Source organism: Oryctolagus cuniculus, chromosome 11 (assembly GCF_051225735.1).
Source record: "Oryctolagus cuniculus isolate XC-2025 breed Fujian yellow rabbit chromosome 11, ASM5122573v1, whole genome shotgun sequence".
In the NCBI taxonomy this organism is placed as follows: Eukaryota; Metazoa; Chordata; class Mammalia; order Lagomorpha; family Leporidae; genus Oryctolagus; species Oryctolagus cuniculus.
The window spans coordinates 103,295,005-103,315,536 of NC_142877.1; the positions used below are offsets into that span (position 1 = coordinate 103,295,005).

The window sequence follows — 20,532 nt, forward strand, 5'->3', positions numbered from 1 at the left end:
AAGGTTCATGGAAAATGGAACTCAATCCAGGTGAGGAGAAAATCTTTGAGACCTCAGGTTAGGCAAAAATTTCTTAACCTAAACAGCAAAAACACAGTTCAGAAAAAAAAAAGTGAATAAATCAGATCTCAACAAAATTCAAAATTTTTAGACTTAAAAATATAGAAGGAAGAAAATGAAAAATAAACAGCAGACTGCAAGAAAATATTTGCAGAACACATAGCTGATAAAGAACATGTACCCAAAATATATACCCATATGCTTTAGTCATAAGCAGACAAAAACCTATGTAAAATATTTGAAAATAAATTTCACCAAAAAAAGATATATGAATGTCAATAAGCACATGGAAAGATGGTTAATGTCCTTAGTCATCAGGGAAATGCAAATTAAAACCACAATAAGACACCATTTTACACTCACTAGAATGGTTTATTCTAAAAAAGCAAACAACAGTTTGGCAAGGATGTGAAAAAAACTGGAACCCTCATACATGCTGGTAGAATTGTAAAATAGTGCATCCACTTATGAAAATAATTGAAGAGTTTCTTAAAAACACACCATATGATCCAACAATTTCACTCCTGGGTTTTTATCCAAGAAAAATGAAAATATATGTCCACACAGGGACTTGTATGCAAATACTCCTAACAGTCTTATTCATAATATCTGGGAATTGGAAATTAGAAGGTCAGTGGACAGGCAGTATGTAGTAAATCTATATAATGAAATACTGTTCATTAATAAAGAACAAGAAGAATAAGCTTCTGTGTGAGCTGTATAGACCTCAAATTTATACAAAGCTAAAGAAGCCAACCACAAGTTACCCTATGATTTATCTACATAAAGTGTCCAGAACAGGTGTATAAATCTGTGTCAGTAGGAAGTAGACTGGTGGTTGAATAGAACATGGTTGGGGTTGGGAGATAGGGATTATCAGTGAGTACGAGGGACATTACTGGGATGATGGAAATATTCTCAAGTTGTTTTATGGTGATAATTGCACAACTAGGCAAATTTACTAAGAATCATTGGATTGTCCACTTGAAATGAATGAATTATATGAAATGTAAAGCTTAAGAGAGGGAGGGTAGAACAGAGGGAGAGAGAGAGAGAGAGAGAGAGAGAGAGAGAGAGAGAGAGAGAGAGAGAGAAACAAGGGCCAGAGTCAGGCCATTTGGATCTGAAATTGGGCTCTGCTACTAACTAGTTAAATGATCTCAGGAAAGTCTAACCTGTCTTTGCCTGTTTCCCATCAGTAAAATTGGAGAAAATAAGTTATTAACTACAGAGCAGTGTTGGGAAGATTGTGATACTATATAAATAGAGTGCCTAACACAGAGCTTGGACCATAGGAAAAGCTCAGTAAATATTAGCAATATTTAACCTACCCAAGATCCAATTCTGATTTGGTTTAATTTCATTCAAATTCAGAAAGATTTGGACTACAGCTGCAGAGGGCAATGACTGGTTCTGTGACAATGACTCCGGGGAAATCAGAGCATCGCCCACAGCACATTGGTCAGTCCCTGGCCGTCCCTCGGGGGGGTAGGGAGCCCTGAAGCATCACAGATGAAGGCTGTGTCTTCACCACCAGGAGGCAGCATCCTGCAGCCTGGAATGCAGGTGCAATGCAATATTTCATCCCCAGCGGAACTAGTACTTAGGTTACACCTAAGTACAGAGGATTTGGAGGGACCCTCCGCCTCATCTGCAAGGCTTTCTAGTGGATCTGATGTCTGGGTGAGACTTCAGGACCCCAGAAGTGACCACGGTGAAGGGTCAGGTTCATTGCCCAGGCAGGGGTACGACTTGAGTGAACTCCAGAGGCCACAGTTCAGTGGCCTCAGTGTTATGGAAAGCAGAGGGACAAGCAACAGGGCTCAGGGTCCCATGGAGGCACTTTGGGCGCCAGGATAAGGTATTTTTTTCCTGGAGACAATGAGGAGCCTGTGAAGATTGTAAGCAGGTGCTAGGACTGGCTCAGATATCTTCAGTTAATTGCCCTAATGGTGTCTGCATCCCATACCTTCAGAGAACCTGCTCTGTCGACGAGAAACAAATAGATGCCATCCTGCATGTTCAAGGCCTGGGTTTTGCATTTAGCCCACTCAAGTGCAAATGTTCCTCCAGGGATCACATCCATGCTAGCATCCAAACAAAAAACTGCTTCATGGCTCCCACAGGGGACACAAAGGGCATGAAGTGGTGGCTGAGAGCCGCTCAGCAGGCCCAGGCCTCAGAAAGCAGAGGACTCGTAAATGTTTCATAAACACAACCTTCCCTCTGGACGCCTGCTCTGGCCCAGCGCCCATGACTGAGCCCCAGCGGCTAAGGGGCAGGTATCCTGCAGGTTACTATAGCACTCCATGGAAAAGAGCACTCAGGGAGAGCCACAGGCTGCCTGTGGGGAGGTGGGAGGGGCTGGGCTAGGCCGCAGATGCTGCTGCAGGTCTCGGGGATCCTCATGGGCTGGAACCCACTTTAGCTTCTCCAGCTGCAGCCAGGGAGGGAGAGAGGCAGCGCTCAGTCTGAGAGTGGCTGTCCGAGGCAACAGCCACGGGCGGCTGCTGCTGACTTGTAGCTTTTTCAAGGGGCTGAATTCCCAGCCAGACAACTCTTGGCATTTTTGTTAGGGAGGGGTTTTGAGAGAGGAGAGAGTGGTCTCATCTTGGAAGATCTGGGCTGAGTTTCCTCTCCTTTCTGATTCTAAGCAGTTACCTCTATGAGAACTGACTTCCAGGTGTTCCCAGAAAACAGAGCGGTCCCCACGCTGGACAGGAGAAAAGATGACAGTTGCTGAGACTGGGTGGTAACGGCTCTCAGGTGCCCCTCATTCAAAATGCCTTTTAAAGCCTTTGAGACCTTCAAGGAAAAATTTCTGAAACCTGGGAAGGAAGGAGTGAAGAACGCCGTGGGAGATTCGTTGGGGATTTTACAAAGGTAAAGTTGGGAGGCAAATTTGAGGTTTATTTCTTGAGTAGCCTCATGTTGGCAATGTATGAACGACTTTGTGTCATGTTTATAAAACACATTTTAACAAGGAGGGGTGGGTCAGATTACATGGTTTCTGGAGCCTCTTGCAGCACTAACAGTCTCTGTTGGGAGGGAAAAAATATGCATCAAAAAGTGTTGGGTTTAATTAAGGAAACATCAAGACAAGTGTGCTGTTTATGCAGCAGGATGAGCACTTATTGGACTTGGGGTAATGCATATGATGTGTTTGGCATTAAATTAGCAAAGAGTGAGGAGATAATATTTCATGCTAACTCAGTGACAAATGTAGTTGTGTTTTGAGCTGAAAATTAAATATTTGAAAATTTTTTGTTTGTTATATGATATACCTAAAGTGGTCCCTGATTGAATAGTTTTCCCCAAAAGCACAGATAATGGCGTAATAGTTGGAAGAGTTAAAAAATTAGTATTCTTTAAAGCACAAAATCTCACATGATTATGAAGGGGAAAACATTAAGTACCATCACTGAATTGAATGAGATTTTAGTCCAAACCAAAAAACCTTTTTAAAGTAAAACACATTATCATGGGAAGGAGAGTGTGCCAAAAATAGATGAATTTATGTGACATTTTAATTTGTAAATTTTTATATGCCCCCTTTGATATATATCAGTTTTGATATATGAATTAATCCGTGGTCCTTATGTGCAAGGTAGGACTCCTTTATCTCCTTGACATAAATAAATGTGAAAATACTCCTGATAAGCTTTTTATGTGTTTGAATAATTATTTTTAATCCTGGTGAGTGAAAATGTCACCTAGCATCGCCTTTGTAACTTCTCTATGTTATCCCTTAAATTTAAAATCTTTTGTATTTAAAGTACCCTTTCTAGGCAATCTGAGACTATTTCTGGGATTTTTTCCCATTCCTTGTGTTTTAATAGCATATGTGCTCCCATCAGTGTTAAAATTTCCACTGTGCCACTCTTGATGAGTTTTTGTAATAAAAGAACAGGTTGGAGACCTTATTAATTTAGTAATTAAAATTAAAAAAGGCTTCAATCAGACCTCTGCTAAATTTTCATGTTTAGATGAAAACCTAGCCCAGTGACAGCAGCATAAACCAACCAAATATGGGAAATGGTTATAATAATATTTAAAGCAGAGTGTTTAATCCTTTTGTTGCACGCTCCCCAGGGAGCATCTTATTGTGGTAGTGTTCATTTGATTAGAATTACAAAAAAAAAATGGCACAATGGCTTAATTGGCTTATTCAAGTGATGACAGGAATTTGGCAAAGTTAGGAACAAAATTCATGACTTAGGGTAATGGTCACCATTATAATCACCAACTTTACCTTAGTTTATAAAATACTTGAAAAACGACTTTGGAATTCTTTTTTCAATTTAATTGATTTTTTGAAATTTAATTACTTTTTTTTCAGTAGAAGACTTACCTTAAGAGCTGGCTTTGCCATGTTTGATTGGATGATCACATTAAGATCATTTTGTTTACAAAAATTGGTTTGCTTAGGAATCTTAAAAAATTAGTAATTTCCAAGTTGGGCAACCTCAACCAAAAATTGAGCCATATGTCTAGGACTCTTTGAACAGTTTCCTCAAAATGGCATCACAGGACAATAGAAAAATGGCTAGCACAATACTTGAGATAGAGAGTGCTCTAACTGAATGCTTGATATTATTATGGCTGTCTTACTTATAGATGGCCTTAGAAAAATGAAGCCAAACTCTAACTCCTTCTTTCAGTTATCTCCAGAGATAAACTATTGGCAGAGGAAGGAAAAATAAACATTAGTTAACCAGACACCCAAGTTGATCCTCAGTTCCCATGGTCTAAGCAGAGCTGCAGAATAATTAAGTCCAGCTCTGCCATGTATTTGGTATTAGCCATAAGTCTGTAAGATAATTATATGTAAAGCATCTTGCCCAGAGCTTGGCATATAATGTGCAATTACTTATTGCCCCATTGATTTTCACATAAAATCAGTTGACAGAATCCAATGTAAAAAAAAAAAAAAAACTCAAAGGACATTTTTTTTATAAAGGGCATTTGGAACTTAGAAACCCCTACTTTCTACTTAGCAGGCAGTGTAAATCATAGATGTCTAATAATGTTTGAGGCTGAGATCATCATCTAAATGGGATTCTTGAGATGCTTTTTAATCAGTGTTCCTCCTGCTCCAGGGAGTGCCAAATGCACAGAGAAGCATTTGAGAGTTCACACATGGGGTTGATTACAGTCAGGCATTATTAGCCTTCCTGGAAAACAGTCATTGATAAGAAGCAGCTGAGCAATTAATCAGCTAAATGTACAACAATATTTTGTTCCAATTTTAGTATATGTGCTGCCAAAGTGAGCACTGTACAACAATATTTTGGAAGTGTAGAAATAAAGATGCATTTATTTATAGTCCAGCACTGGACTATATAGATGACATAGAGAACATTAGACTTAGAAATGAATGTCCAGAAATTGACATGTCAATTTGTTCATCTTAAATGGTGTGGTGTTACTCCAATGGCTTAGGAATAAAAAATGGCAAACACTTAGTATGTTCTAGGTTCTTTAAACTCATTTAATTCTTTGAGGGCACTTTAGAAAGTGCCAATGGTTGTGTGTTAAACATATGTACCAGATGAGCACTTCCTGCTCCATTGACAAAGGCAGGCATGTTTATGGCATGCTCCAAGACCAAGCAACCCTGGATTTCAGTTGCCCTACCTACATGTCTTCAGGCCACTTGGCTGCAAGGGGTGAATCTCTCCAGGGTAGGGGAGAACCTTTTTTCTGCTATGGGCTATTTGAATACTTCTAACATCATCCACAGGCTGTGCAAAATTATCAACTTAAAAGTCAACCTACTATATAGATTTATTGAATTTTGCATCCCACCTCTGGTTGCCAGACCAAATGATTTTGTGAACCTTATAGGGCCCGTGGGCACAGACCCATGCTCAGAACCTTCCCATGGTATCCCACCTCCCCCAGAAATAAAGTCAGTCTCCTTTGAAGGCGCTTCAAGGCACTTATGGTCTGTAGGACTTCGAGAAGTCTCTGAGTACATCTCAGACATTCTTTTCTCGCTCCATTCTCCTCAGGACTTAGGGCCCTCCTCACTCTCACAGGAACCCCCATATCCACTCCTGTCCTGGCTTTTGCACCATCTGGTCCCTTTGCCTAAACGTTTTTCTCCTGAAGAGTCTGATGGCTCATTCCTTCAGTTCCTTTCAGTCTCTGCTCCAAGTTCACCTGCCATGAGGAGTTTCTTGGCTGTCTTGTTTAAAGACAAAGCTCACCTTCCCTCCTCCCACCCATTTCCCTGACCCTCCTCACTGCTTTATTTTACTTTATAGTTTTGTTTTGCTGCATCTCTGTTTTAGGTAGGGTTATCTGAAAAGCAGAGCCCGAGAGAAGGATTTGGGTGAGCCTGGAATGTGATTTATAAAGAAGAGCTCTTTCTGAAAAAAATACAGTTGGAGGGATTCAAGCATGATAGGAGAGGAGAAAGAATCAGGCAAGAATTGAGCTTGCATCCTTTATGAGCAAAGCACCCTTCCAGAAGCCCAGCATACAATGGCACAAGGGCCATATCCATAGGGGAGGCTCTGCAATATAAGTGAAACTAACTTACAGTGGTCCTTTGAGGCAAGTGGGGTCAGGCTTTAGTATCTCTGCACTGGTCAGTCCTTGGCCATGGGCTATCCCAGCAGGGATGGGGAATTTATCTATAGGCCAGTGAGCAGTGTGCAGTTCTGAAAAGGAAGCAGTTGTAAGCTGTTAGAGTGTACAGCAGCTCCAGGTGTGTGGCTGGCCTGATAAAGGGATCTGCAGGTGTGCACAGTGTCTATTTCAGTCCACCCATCACACCATTTGGATCCACTTGCTCCTCATAGGCAGTTCACTCCATCCAGGTACAACTTTTCCAGGACTCTGTTCAGGGTCATAATTCCTCAAAAAGCTTTCTACTCCTTCTCAATCCCCCTTGCTTCTGCTGGTTTGCTTGTTGTGTTGACCCAGGCCTTTGTTGCTGAGGGCCTGACCCTTATCAGGTCACGTTGGCTGTATTTATGCATTTACAGTTAAAGCTAGACAAGGAAGTGTTTTAGTGGATCTCTTGGGTCCTAAACATATTTCTCCCAGCTCCCATGATGACTCCTGGCGTTGTCCTCCAGTCTTGGCATGAAAATCTCAAAGAGATTGAATAGCAGTCACAGTCCTTGTTAATATGGACTTCACATCTTTGTACCAAAATAAACTTATCTTTAAATATTTTTGAAATTTATTCGATCAACAGATAGAGCTAGAACCAGAGCTAGAGAAGTTCATTCCCCAAATGCCTTCAATGATTAGGACTGAGCAGGCTGAAGCCAGGAACCAGGAACTCTAATCCAGGTGTACCAGATGGGTGGCAGGAGCTCAATTACTTGAGTCATCAGTACCACCTCCAGGGTCTACACTGGCAGGAAGCTAAAGTTAGAAGCTAGAGCTAGATATTGAACCCTGGCACTCCAGTATGGGAAATGGACGTCTTTACTGGACTAAATGCCCACCTCATACTTATTTTTTAATTCACTTGTTCTATGAACGTTTTGAAGTGCTCTTTATCTATTTAATCTTAATTTTGAGAGGCAGAGAGAGAAAGAAAGAGAGATATGCTCTTACTTGCTGATTCATTAAGTGCCTGCAATGGCAAGGATTGGGCTTGGGTAGGCTGCAACTGGCAGATGGGAACTTAATCCAGGTCTCCCATGTGATTGGCCAACACTGCTGCCTCTCTGGGGAAGCAGGAAGCTGGAGTCAGGAACCAGCAATCAAATCCAGGTACTCTGATGTGGGTTTTGAGTATCTTTTTGAAATTTATGTAAAAATTTATTGATTGAGAGGTAGAATTACAGAGAGAGAGGGAGAGACAGAGAGAGCTCTTCCATCTGCTGGTTCACTCTCCAGGTGCCCTCAATGGCCAGTATTGGGCTGGTCCAAAGCCAGGGCCAGGAGCTTCTTCCAGGTCTCCCACATGATGGCAGGGGCACAAACCCTTGAGCCATCTTCTGCTGTTTTTCTCAGGCCATTAGCAGGGAGCGGGGTTGAAGTGAAGCAGCTGGGACTCGTGAGTGTCTTAACCACTGTGTTAAATATCTGTTCTCATTCTTCGTATTTAATGAGGTTTCCATTGTGTTTCCAACCAGAAGAGGTTTTTTCTTGTGGATCACCACTTCTAGACTCACAGAGCCTGAAGATGAAGAGATGAGACGTTTGTCAAGTGGGTAACTGGGAATAATGTTGAGTGGGAGCACTCTTTTCACCCTTTGTTTCGCAGACCTATGCCTTCTGTCCATGGAAGACAGCATCTGTGCTAATTGTTGGCTTATGGAACATACTGTATCCTGCAGCACAGCATCCTTTTTTTTAAGATTTATTTATTTATTTGAAAGAGTTACATGGAGAGAGATGGAGAGGCAGAGAGAGTTTTTCCATCTGCTGGTTCACTCCCCAATTGGCTGCAATGGGCGGAACTGCACTGATTTGAAGCCAGGAGCCAGGAGCGTCTTCTGGGTCTCCCTTGTGGGTGCAGGGTTTCAAGGACTTGGGCCACTTCCCACTGCTTTCCCAGGCCAAAGCAGAGAGCTGGATCGGAAGAGGAGCAGCCGGGACTTGAACTGGCACCCATATGGGATGCCAGCACTGCAGGCGGCGGCCTTACCCACTACGCCACAGCTCTGGCCCCAGCATAGCTACCTTACAGGGCTTTGTCTCCAAGCTGATGCTTCAGTTGCATTTTTTAAAAAGATTTTATTTATTTATTTGAGAGATACAGTTACATACAGAGAGAGGGAGAAACAGAAAGATGTTCCATTTGCTGGCTCACTCCCCAAATGGTTGCAATGGCCAGAGCTGTGCTGGTCTGAAGCCAGGAACCAGGAGTTTCTTCCAGGTCTCCCACATGGGTGCAGGGGCCCAAGTGCTTGGGCCATCTTCTACTGCTTTCCCAGGCCATAGCAGAGAGCTGGATTGGAAGAGGAGCAGCTGGGACACAACCGGTGCCCATATGGGATGTTGGTGCTGCAGGCAGAGGCTTAATCTATTGAGCCACAGTGCTGGCCCCCTCCAGTTACATTTTTAAGAGGCTTCCTCAGCTCTGCCAGGATTCCAGCTTCTGGAAGTGCGGTCCTCCTGTCCTGTGCCCATTTCTGTATTACTTTTGCCATCAAGCGAGCATGTTGGTTTGAGTCCAAACCAGACCTTCCACAGGTCCTTAGAGTATGATGCTGGCTGAGACTTACAGGCTAACTAGGCAAACTTACATGTGGAATATGTGTCATCCCCAACCACACTGAGTTGCTACTCTTTTCGGGATGGAAGGGGTCTGAGATAGACCACTTTCCAGCATCTTGCTGGTTGTCTTCTGAGGGAGTATGCCATATCAAGGACTTAGCAGTCACTAAATCAGTCTTGATGAATGGGAGCCTATGTATAGCCTCCATCACTGATACCATGGCTTCTTTCTACACAAATCTACTGTCCTGGCACTGGGTGGCTAAAGACAAAAGCTGGTTTACATCAGCTGGCCAAGTCAGCCTGTCTATTGGCTGTTTAGCATGTCTTCCAAGTAGAAGCTCTCCACCATATGTTCCTTGCAAACTAAAAATCTCACTTTGTGTCCACTCTCATAAGTGAATCCAAATATCTCTCCCCAAAACTTTGTTCTTCCGAATCTTCCAATATTGCTCTGACAAACTCATTCTTCACTGCCTGTGAGTGTATACACACACACACACACACACACCTTACCTTGCAATGTTCCTCTTTATGTACAAAATGAATGACCAGGTAATGCTCAAAGCACTATCAGGAAGATTTCTCTTCATCACTGCTCTTCAGGGCCACCCTGATAGTGCCGTTGGGCAGCAAGAGGCCATTTTTCACTTGTCCTAACTTGCCAGACTGACTACCTGTGAACAAAGCTCAGTTTTTTTCTTCCTCCTATAATTTGCTCATAAGTGAGGCATTGGTGAAGCAGTTAAAGATGACATGGGAGTCTGGATCTCTGATATGGGTTTACTTGTGCCCCTTGGTCCTGCTGGTATTTGTTCCCAGGTATACCACTTCCATCTTCTGATGGACATCATGACTTGGTAGGTCTGACAGTACTCAGCTCATGATGGAGGGATCTTGGATACATGATTGCTTGATAGTCCGTGGTCAGATTCTCCATTATCCCTGAGTAACATGTTAGTAGTAGTTTTATGTATGTTATTAGGAAAATGGCACAGTTTTATCTATGATGTGATCTACACCCTGATTTACATCCTAGGCCCTGGCCCCTGCTGCCATTGCTGAAAGCTAGGTAGCCACATGGCCCAACCACCGGTGTCAAGCTCCACCCCCGACCTAATGGGATTGGCTATTCCTACTTCCCTTCCCACCCCCTGGAAAAGGGATATTAGATCTGCTTCCCAGACACGCGGCCCCCCTTTTCTCCTTCCTCACCCCTTTCCTCCGGTCTGCTGGTTTCCCCAATAAACCCTTTCCCTTACTTCAGTGTTTGGTGTGTTTTGTGATGGCCTAACATATGTTGTATATATATTTTTTGCTATAGAAAATGAGACATTGTTCCAGTATCATGAGAGTCTTAACTTTATTTCCCCATTGGTTTTTTTTTTTAATTTTTTAAAAGATTTTATTTATTTATTTGAGAGGTAGAGTTACAGACCATGAGAGAGAGAGAGAGAGACAGAGAGAAAGGTCCTCTCTCTGTTAGTTCACTCCCCAAATGGCCACAACAGCAGGAACCCTGCTGATCCACAGCCAGGAGCTAGGTTCTTCTTCCCGGTCTCCCATACGGGTGCAGGGGCCCAAGTACTTGGGCCATCCTCCACTGTCCTCCTGGGGCACAGCAGAGAGCTGGATTGGAAGAGGAGCAGCCAGGACTAGAACCAGCGCCACAGGTGGAGAATTAACCTACTGCGCCATGGCACTGCCCCCGACCCCACCTTGGGTTTTGATAGAAACCCCTTATGGCATATTTTCCAAACCCAAATTCCCTTAGTACCAGGGATATGCAGGATAACATGACTCTAATGGCAAGATTGTTCTTATTGTGGCTCAGATTTGCTGCTGAACATCTTTTAGATTTTGGATCTTTTTAAAGCCAACACTTTTTTTAAGAAAAGATTTTATTTATTTATTTGAGAGGTAGAGTTACAGACAGCGAGAAGGAGACACACAGAGAAATGTCTTCCATCTGTTGGTTTATTCCCCAAATGGTCACAATGGCTGAATCTGGGCCAATCTGAAGTCAGGAGCCAAGAGCTTCTTCCAGGTCTCCCACATGGTTGCTGAGGCCCAATCACTTGGACCATTTTCTGCTGCTCTCCCAGGCCATAGCAGAGAGCTGGATCAGAAGAGGAGTAGCTGGGACTAGAACAAGCGCCCATATGGGATGCTGGCATGGCAGGCAGAGGATTAGCCTACTGCACCACAATGCTGGCCCCAACAGCTTTTTATATTATGGAATAAGTGGGTTAGAACAGGTTCTTAGGTTTGGAATATACTTCTCTCCAATCCTAAGAGATCTACCAAGCATTGTATTTCTTAGTGGTACAAAGTTTTTTCTACTCTCCCTATACTCCATAAGGAATTTTCTGTAATCTCAAACTACTAGATTTGTATGAAATTCACTATAATATGGGCCTATGAAATTTGTTAGTAATTATCTCTTACTCTTGAGCATATGCGTTTCACTGAAACATCCAAAATACTTGTCACTTCTTGCTCAGGAGCTGCAGTTGACATCATGTTATCTATGGGTCCTAACAGATCAATGTGATGTTCGGCAGAAGGTCCGGAAGACCTAACCATGAATATACACTGTCATCCATCTCATCTTCTGTCAGTGAAAACTTCTTCTGATCACCTTTCCTAACGGACATGGAAAGAATGCATCAGATCAAGAGAGGCAAACCAGGGACCTGGGTTAATCTTGTGGTAGTTTACTATTACCCACAATTATCCATTCTTTTTTTGTTTTTGTTTTTTTTTTTGGGAGGGGCCAGGCTGTTGAATTAAATGGTGATATAAAGGGGATTACCATTCCTGCATCCTTCAAATCTCTGAAGGTGAAACTAATCTCTATCATTCTGTATGATGTAATACTATTTTTGATTTATCATCCTACTCAGGAATGGTAGTTTCAAGGGTATTGATTTATTATCTTACCTAGGGATGGCAGTTTCAAGGACCTTTATTTGGTCTTTTCTACTAGAGTAGTTCTTGTTCTACAAATCAAGGAACCAGTGTAATGATTTTATTAAATGCTAGATGTCTCCATTCCAACTATGCATGTGGGGATTAGACATGGGGAAATGACCAATGAGTTGATCTATGGATAAAGTGAAGCCACCATACAATGGACTTGTGCCAAGACTTCAATGATTGCCTAACCATCCTAAGTTCTACTGTAACATGAAACATATGATACTTCTGTAAATATAAACATCAACTTGCCCCTTTATCCAACAGTCTTCAAAATGTCAGGGTATTCTTCTTTATTTAGTGTGTATTTCCTCAAATAAATGGCTGTCGATTTCTTTGGAAAAGGACTGGAGGAATCAAGACAACATTCCCCTCATGTATTCCAGATTCCTTTGCCATGGAGACCCAACATCTCTTTCAGTCACTGAATTCTGGTCTAGAAACTGAGCAAGAGAATATGTTTCTTTATTGGGATGGCCAACTTAGCTTATGGCTCATATTCTTCATCTTTTCTGATTATGAATATTATGTAATATTAAATTGGGATAACTTTTTTTAAAAAAAGATTTATTTATTTATTTATTTGAAAGTTAGAGTTACACAGAGAGAGAAGGAGAGGAAGAGAGAGAGACAGGGCTTCATCCACTGGTTCATTTCCCAGTTGGCCACGACGGCCAGAGCTGGGCTGATACAAAGCCAGGAGTCAGGAGCTTCTTCAGGGTCTCCCACGTGGGTGCAGGGGCCCAAGGACTTGGGGGCCATTTTCTACCGCCTTCCCAGGCCATAGCAGAGAGTTGGATCAGAAGTGGAGCAGCTGGGATGCTGGCACTGCAGGTGGCAGCTTTACCCACTATGCCACAGCACCGCCCCTAGGGTACCTTTTTATTTTGACCTAGTGGCACCATGTTCTATCACTCATCTCTGATAGCAAGATCACACACTGTCATTAAACTAATTAATCAAGGTTAAGTGCTGCCTCTGGTCCCTACTATTCCATAATTCTATCATCCCAATTGTCTTAGTTCTGGGATAGCACTTCCTGTTGTGAGACCCAGCCTGCGGCTTCTGAGTTTCTCAACAGTGCTAGTGACGCCATCATCACTGACTTCCTTATTGGCTTACTAGAGGGAGTATTCCCTTGGCCTCCTGAGAAATACAGTTAGTTTTTGGATTTTTCTAGTTTTATATAGTAAATCAATTACTGCATGTCCATCCCTTTGAGCCTTCTGATCCCTTTCTCTATAATCTGTTATAATTGTTTTAGCAATGCTCTTTTTTAAAAGATTGTATTTGTTTGAGAGGCAGAGTTAGAGAGAGAGAGAGAGAGAGAGAGAGAGAGAGAGAGAGAGATGTCTTCCATTTGCTGGTTCACTCTCCAAATGGCTGCAACACCTGGAGCTGGGTCAGGCTGAAGTCAGGAGCCAAGAGCTTCTTCTGGGTCTTTCATGTGGGTGCAGGGGCCCAGGCACTTGGGTCATCTTACACTGCTTTTCCAGGCCATAGTACAGAGCTGGATCAGAAGAAGAGCAGCCAGGACATGAACCGGTGCAGCAGGTGGATGCTTAGCCCACTACACCACAGCGCTGGCTCCACCAATGCTCTTTATAAAAGCTCAATTAAAGAGAAAACTTTTAATTGATCAAGAGTATGATTAACATTGAAGATAAAACAATCATGAATTTTTAAATTCCTAGTGACAGAGATCAAACTTCAGTTAAAGGAATAGAAGCAATCCAATTTAATTCTTACTAATTTATTTCTATACTTAGATCAGATTGAGAATTCTTTAAACTAGGCATTAAAAATGAAATAGATCTATAAATAAGGTTCACTAAACAATAATGGAAAAGAGAGGACATGGACTTGTACCAAGAAAAGATGTTCCTGTGGCCTTGGGTGTTCTCTCTTGGGATGAACAGGAGCAATTAGAACCATGTTGAATATGATTATTGCAACATGCCCTGACTTAACTGTGCCCCTACTTCAGGTGTTTATTCAAAGAGGGAAATCATTTATGGTCAATTTGAAAGGCAGATGTTACTGATAGTCAGATCTGCTTGAAAGATGTCTTCTTCTCATCTGGTGAATGCTGAAGTCAGTTTTTGTTTTTTTAAAAAAGTTATAATCATATCTCTGAGCACAATGAAAAATGACTAAAAATCAATACACAATTACATTAAAAGGTATCATCAAGCTCTTCTTGACAACTCTTTTATTTAAGCTTGCAACAGCCAAGTTAGCAGCTTATTAGAACCACTTTCCCTACACCTTTGCTAGATGTTAAAATCTGCGTCATGAGACAATGCCCTTTTTATTACTTCCCCAGGATTGCTATAATGAAACATGATCATCCTGGTGGCTTAAAACAATGGGAATGTATCCAGTCACAATTAATGAAACTAGAAGTTCAAAGTCAAGGTGTTGGCAGGGTCTTGCTCTCTTAGAAGTCTCTGAAGGAAGATTCCTTCTGTCTCTTCTGGCTCTGGTGGTGGTTGTGGTAATTCTTAGCATTCTTTTCTTTGTTGATGCACTCTAATTTCTCCGCATGTTGCCACATAGCCTTCTCCCCTGTCCTCCCTATCTCTGTGTCTACAAGTCTACGTTCCCTTCTTCCTAAAAGGAAGGCATTAGATTAGGCTCATCCCAATCCAATATGATCTTTTTTTAACTTGATTACATTTAAATAGACCCCATTTCCAATTAAGGTCACATTTATAGGTGTTGGGGATTGGGACTTCAGCCTATCTTTTTGGAGGGTACAAATCAAGTCATTCCATACTGACAAACTCTTCTTAGCCCACCCTATTGTCCCACCCTCCTGTGAATCCAGAACACTCAGAATCCATTCCCAGGTTATCCAGGTCCTGCTCCCTTGGTGTACAACCCTACTCTCCACTGGCAGGCTCAGCACTTTCCCAACCTGATGCATGCTGAGATTCAATTCTAGTTATTGATCTCATGGCCAAAAGGGAAAATGAGAGCAGCTCCTGATAAGGGTTCAACACTCTGAAGACTCCATCTGCCCCGCATTGAAGGGGTCCTCCTTGCTAGCCAACTAGTAAGTAATCAAACACCAGGATCTAATCTTTAGGGTCTACTTTTAAAAACTATCTCCTATGGCTCTCCTACCTCAGAGTTCTGCCAAAGAAATGAGTTTCAGGATCCCTGAGATTTTTAGAATGTCAACTGATCTCTTCTAACCATTTCTTGCCTTTTCCTAGCCTGGAAGTACAAGGGGGTATTCCAACAGGTTAATTGAAGATGGGCTTAAAAGATTAGTTTATTTTGATTCAAAAAAAATTGAGATCCATGTGTATGGGAGACCTTCAAAAAGTTCATGGAAAATATGTATTATGAAAGAATTTGTACAGATTTCAAGCACTCTTTGCACTAAAATAAAGTATATTTAAATTCCATTTTTCTACAAGCTATTTGAAGGATACTTTATATTTTCATAGCTGAGTTTTTATTTTCTGTCTTTCCTGGCTTCCCGAATTTCCTAAGTGCTCTTTAAAGCTTAGGCATGGGCCATATGCCCAATAAATACAAGATGAAGCAGTCCATATTTTATTTTTGGATGTAGACACACTTTACATATTAATACACAGAAATAGTCTCCATTTCCACAAAGAAATATGCTACAATCAAAATTCTTGGTCACAATAAAAAAATGTACTTTAGCTAAAATGGAATGAAATTTAGAATAGCATGTTTGGTCTGGGTGTTCAACATCTTTGAAAAATGCATCAGAGAACGTATTGTATCATATGATTAGACTGTTTAGGACAAAACACCACTGCCATGACTGCGGTGTTCTGACAATCTTATGATTTGTTTCAGAAATTTGCCCCAGTAGTCACAGAGGCACCAGTTGCCTCTGCCATTACTTTTACTTCTGCTACTTTTTGCATTGCCATTTTCCCTGCAGACTGCATCCTCTTCTTGTCCCTTCTTGCAGCATTAACCTCTCACCCAGGTGCCCCTGATTTAGTAGAGTCCACCTCTCATACTGCACTGTAGCTGCAAGAGAGTCAAGGAAAAGTATCTTTCTCTGCTCTACGGGTGAGACTTGAAAAATCAAGAGAAGTTGAAGACATTAGATAGCCATAAATGATGGTTGTCTACTACATGCTTGCTCTTAGTCTTTTTATTTTTCCACTTTTGATAGAGACATGAGTGCAAAACATTTTTCTTTCTGTTCAGTTTTAACCATAAGAAAAACAGCAGCGTAAGTGTAATGTTACATGTGACTGAGATCTTGTAGGGGTAACAATAGGGAGTGATGGGTACCATAATAACTTGAGAGCCAATTTACACATTGATTTGCTATCCTGATGGAAGGAGTAAGGAAATAGAGATTACTGACTACCTCCTACACTCTGCACACTCCACGGGGTGGGCTTTAGCTACATAGATAATTTTCCTTAATCCTCAAAGCAGTCTTGAGAAGTACGATTTATCCCCATTTTACAGCTCTGGAGCCCATAATAAAATATGAATAATTCAAAAATTTCAAATACATTTTGCACCAAAATAAACTTATCTTTTAATTCCATTTTCTACAAACTGTTTGAAGTACGCTCGTACTCACCGTGATATGCAAGGGAGTAGATTTTAAAAACTCAGAAAATGAGCTGCAGGTTATGCCCACTTTGTGCTCCAGATGTTGACCTGGTTACCTACAGAACAGAGCCACACCTTCTGCCTTCTCCACAATTAGTGGGAACATCTGCTCTGTAAGTAAATAGTTCTACAAGTGCCTAAAGGCTACTTAGCATATCTCAAAAGCAGTCAGCACCCTGGGGTTTGGAAGTTTCCTGGGCAGCTGTGAAGGTGGACAGTGGCACACACTTCCCCAGGATGTAAAGCCCCAGCAGCCCCAGATTGTAGTATCCATTTTTGGGAAACAACAAAGACAGATGTCACCCTGATCTACAAGACCAATTGTAGCCAACACGGGAAGAAAACCAAACAGGTTCAGTGGCTATTACAAGTAATTAAAATCTCCACTTCCTAAGAAAGCAGGGTATTTGTTTGTTTCCTTATTTATCCATCAAGAACTTTTCCCTCCCCCACTCTTTTTAAAAAATTCGTTTCTGGGCCAGAGTGAACAGATCCTTAAAACAATCCTCCCCCCACCCCACCCCCACCTTTTCTAAGTGCTTCAAGGCAGGAGTGGTATCTGCAAATGATTCACCAATTCCATTCAGTGGAACAAGGATCACTGAGTCCAGGCTCCATGCTCAGCACCTTGGTAGAGATGACTAAGAAGCAGCTTCTGCCCTTAGCTTTCTCACAACTGACCAGGGAGGCCTTCATTCATTCATGTGTGTGAATCAGCACACAGTGACTCAACACTAACAGAGCAATGTATAAAATGCTAAGGCAACACCAGGGATGGTGTAGATCTGAACGTTCAGTCAATGCCTATTCGTTTATTGGGGGTAACATTTTTGTCTTTAGTGTAGGCTCATTTAACTTAACTACTGTGAAATACATATATTTATTGTACAGAGGAGCAAGCATGAGACCCAGAAAGGCTAAGTTATTTGTTCAAAGTCACATAGCTAGCATATAAGTGACAGAACTGGTGATTAAATCCAGGTTAGCAGTTAATCTTTAAAAAAAATAAAAATGTCTTTTACTTATTTGAAAGGCAGAGTTAGAGAGAGAGAATCTTCATCTGTTAGTTCTCTCCTCAAATGGCCACGAGGTAAGGCTGCCACAAAACACACCAAACACCGGGGTCAGGGAAAAGGTTTATTGGGGGAAACCCGACAGACTGGAGGGAAGGGGCAAAGAAGGAAAAGAGAGAGAAGGAGAGCGTAAAAGAGAGAGAGAGAGAGAGATCGAGAGAGAGAGAGAGAGAGCGAGCCACATGTTCAGGAACAGTTCCTCTTAAACCTTTGCTGGGGGGCAGGCAGGGAAGTAGGAGCAGTGAATCCCATTAGGGTGGGGGTGGAGCTGACACTGGTGGTTGGGCCATGGCATCACCTGGCTTCCAGCCATAGCAATGGGGGCTAGAGCCTAGGATGGTGTCCGGGGTGTAGATTGTGCCATAGATAAGACTGTACCATTTTACTAACACACTATGGCTCAGGCAGGTCAAGGCTGAAGTCAGGAGCCAGGTCTCCCACATGGGTACAGGAGTCCAAGCTCCAAGCACTAGAGCCATCTTCTGTTACCTGCCCAGGAACATTAGCAGGGAGCTGGATCAGAAGTGGCAGCCAGGTCTTTTTTTTTTAATTTTTTAAATTTATTTTTATTTGAAAGGCAGAGTTACCGAGAGGCAGAGAGAGAGGAAAGAGAGGGAGAGAGGGAAAATGGGAGAGAAGGAGCAAGGGAGAGGAAGAGGGGGAGGGAAACAGATATCTTCCATCTGCTGGTTCACTCCCCAGATGGCCGAAATGACCAGAGCTGAGCTGATCTGAAGGCAGGATCTTCTTCTGGGTCTCCCACATGGGGGCAGGGGCCCAAGGACTTGGGCCATCTTGTACTGCTTTCCCAGGCCATAGCAGAGAGCTGGATCAGAAGAGGAGCAACGGGGACTAGAACCAGCGCCCATATGGGATGCTGGCACTTCAGGCCAGGGCATTAACCTGCTGAGCCACAGCGCCGGCCCCATCCTATTATATCTTACGTTGTGTTTTCCTTTTAATTTTCTTGGCATATTTTTCCTTTTTTGTTCCATACGCTTCCCCCTAATACTGTTTTTTTTTTTTTCCCCCTCTGCCTGTTCTTTTTCCTATGTAGAAAACTTGATGGGACTAATGAGGAAGAAGACAACATTGAGCTGAATGAAGACGGACGGCCTGTGCAGGCATCAAGGCCAAGTCCCCCATTCTGTGACTGCCGCTGCTGTGGCATCCCCAAGCGTTACATCATTGCCATCATGAGTGGGCTGGGCTTCTGCATTTCCTTTGGGATTCGGTGCAATCTTGGAGTAGCCATTGTGGAAATGGTCAACAACAGCACTGTATATGTCAACGGAAAACCAGAAATTCAGGTCAGTATCATTCCACGGTAGGAGTTTTTATGGCTGCAGCTTATAAACACATTGCCGCCTAAAAGAAAGCACTGCAGTCATTCATTGAAATGACGAAAACAGAGAAAGATGACCATGGAAGCTGGGCACTGTGCAAGGTGATGCAGACAGAATGGTGGGCCTCTGCCCACATGGAAACAAGTGAGTGATGGGACTTTGGGGTATGCTGGAGTGTGGGAGATGCTTGGGATCATAGATAAGAGGTCCTATCCAGACTTTGAGGTTATGGAAGAATTCCCAGAGAAAGTGATAGATTGCCCTGAAGGACGAGGAAGGTTTTGGTGAGGAGGGAAGAAAACTGCTTGAAGAGGAAGGCCCTTTGCATGTGAAAGAGAGAAGAGAGGGAGAAGAGAGGGACCAAGGGCTCCTTTGTGCCATGCAATCTTTGGCAATCTGGTGAAAACTTAGGAGCCTTTAGTTAAAATAGTGTTCTAAACTCTTGGAATAAAATATATAGGATTATAATAGAAGTCAATTATATATATATATTTTAAAGATTTATTTATTTATTTGAAAGGCAGAGTTACAGAGAGGCAGAGGCAGAGAGTGAGAGAGAGGTTGAGATCCTCCATCAGTTGGTTCACTCCTCAATTGGCCGCAACAGCCAGAGCTGCGCCGATCTGAAGCCAGGAGCCAGGAGCTTCCTTTGGGTCTCCCATGTGGGTGCAGGGGCCCAAGCACTTGGGCCATCTTCCACTGATTTCCCAGGCCATAGCAGAGAGCTGGATCAGAAGTGGAGCATCCACGACTAGAACTGGCGCCCATATGGGATGCTGGCACTGCAGGTGGCAGCTTTACCTGCTGCACCACAGTGCGGGCCCCAGAAGTCAATTAAATGCACATATCAAAATGTTTAAAAATCAAATCTGTGACAGAACATATGTGTCGCTCCCCCTCTTCGTGGAGGAACGACACTAAACCCTGCCTAGGTTTCCTATCCGAATCACGGCACCATTATGTCGCTCCCCCTCTTCGCAGAGGAACGACACAGGACCCTGCGCTGTTCTTTTGTCTGCTCGGCCCTTCCTGGGTTTGCTGCTGGTTCTTCCCGGGTTGGCTACCGACCCTTCCACCTCCGTGGAAGGGCGGTTCCCCCTGGCCACTTTCCCCACTTCCGCGGGGGAGCGGCACACCGCCGGCCGGCTCTCTCGAGGGCTGCTCAGGTGTTCCCCTTAGATGTTCCTGGTGCATGTTGTCTCTCTCCTCCTTTATAGTCCTCTTCCACCAATCCCAACTCTGCTACCCACACGCCGAGTACG

At 42.9% G+C, this 20,532-nt stretch overlaps 1 protein-coding gene across 2 annotated transcripts in view; it reads left to right on the forward strand.

Annotated features, from left to right (window-relative positions):
- Positions 1–2,528: 2,528 nt before the first annotated feature.
- The window catches only part of SLC17A8 (solute carrier family 17 member 8), a 54,657-nt gene continuing 36,653 nt past the window's right edge, over positions 2,529–20,532 (forward strand). Inside the window, exons 1-2 of one of the 2 annotated variants that reach the window (XM_002711219.6) lie at positions 2,529–2,943; positions 18,982–19,234. In XM_002711219.6, the coding sequence (XP_002711265.4) occupies positions 2,843–2,943; positions 18,982–19,234 (354 nt within the window). In that variant the 5' untranslated portion in view covers positions 2,529–2,842. The remainder of the gene's footprint in view (positions 2,944–18,981; positions 19,235–20,532) is intronic. The other variant, XM_089308857.1, reaches the window with a different exon arrangement.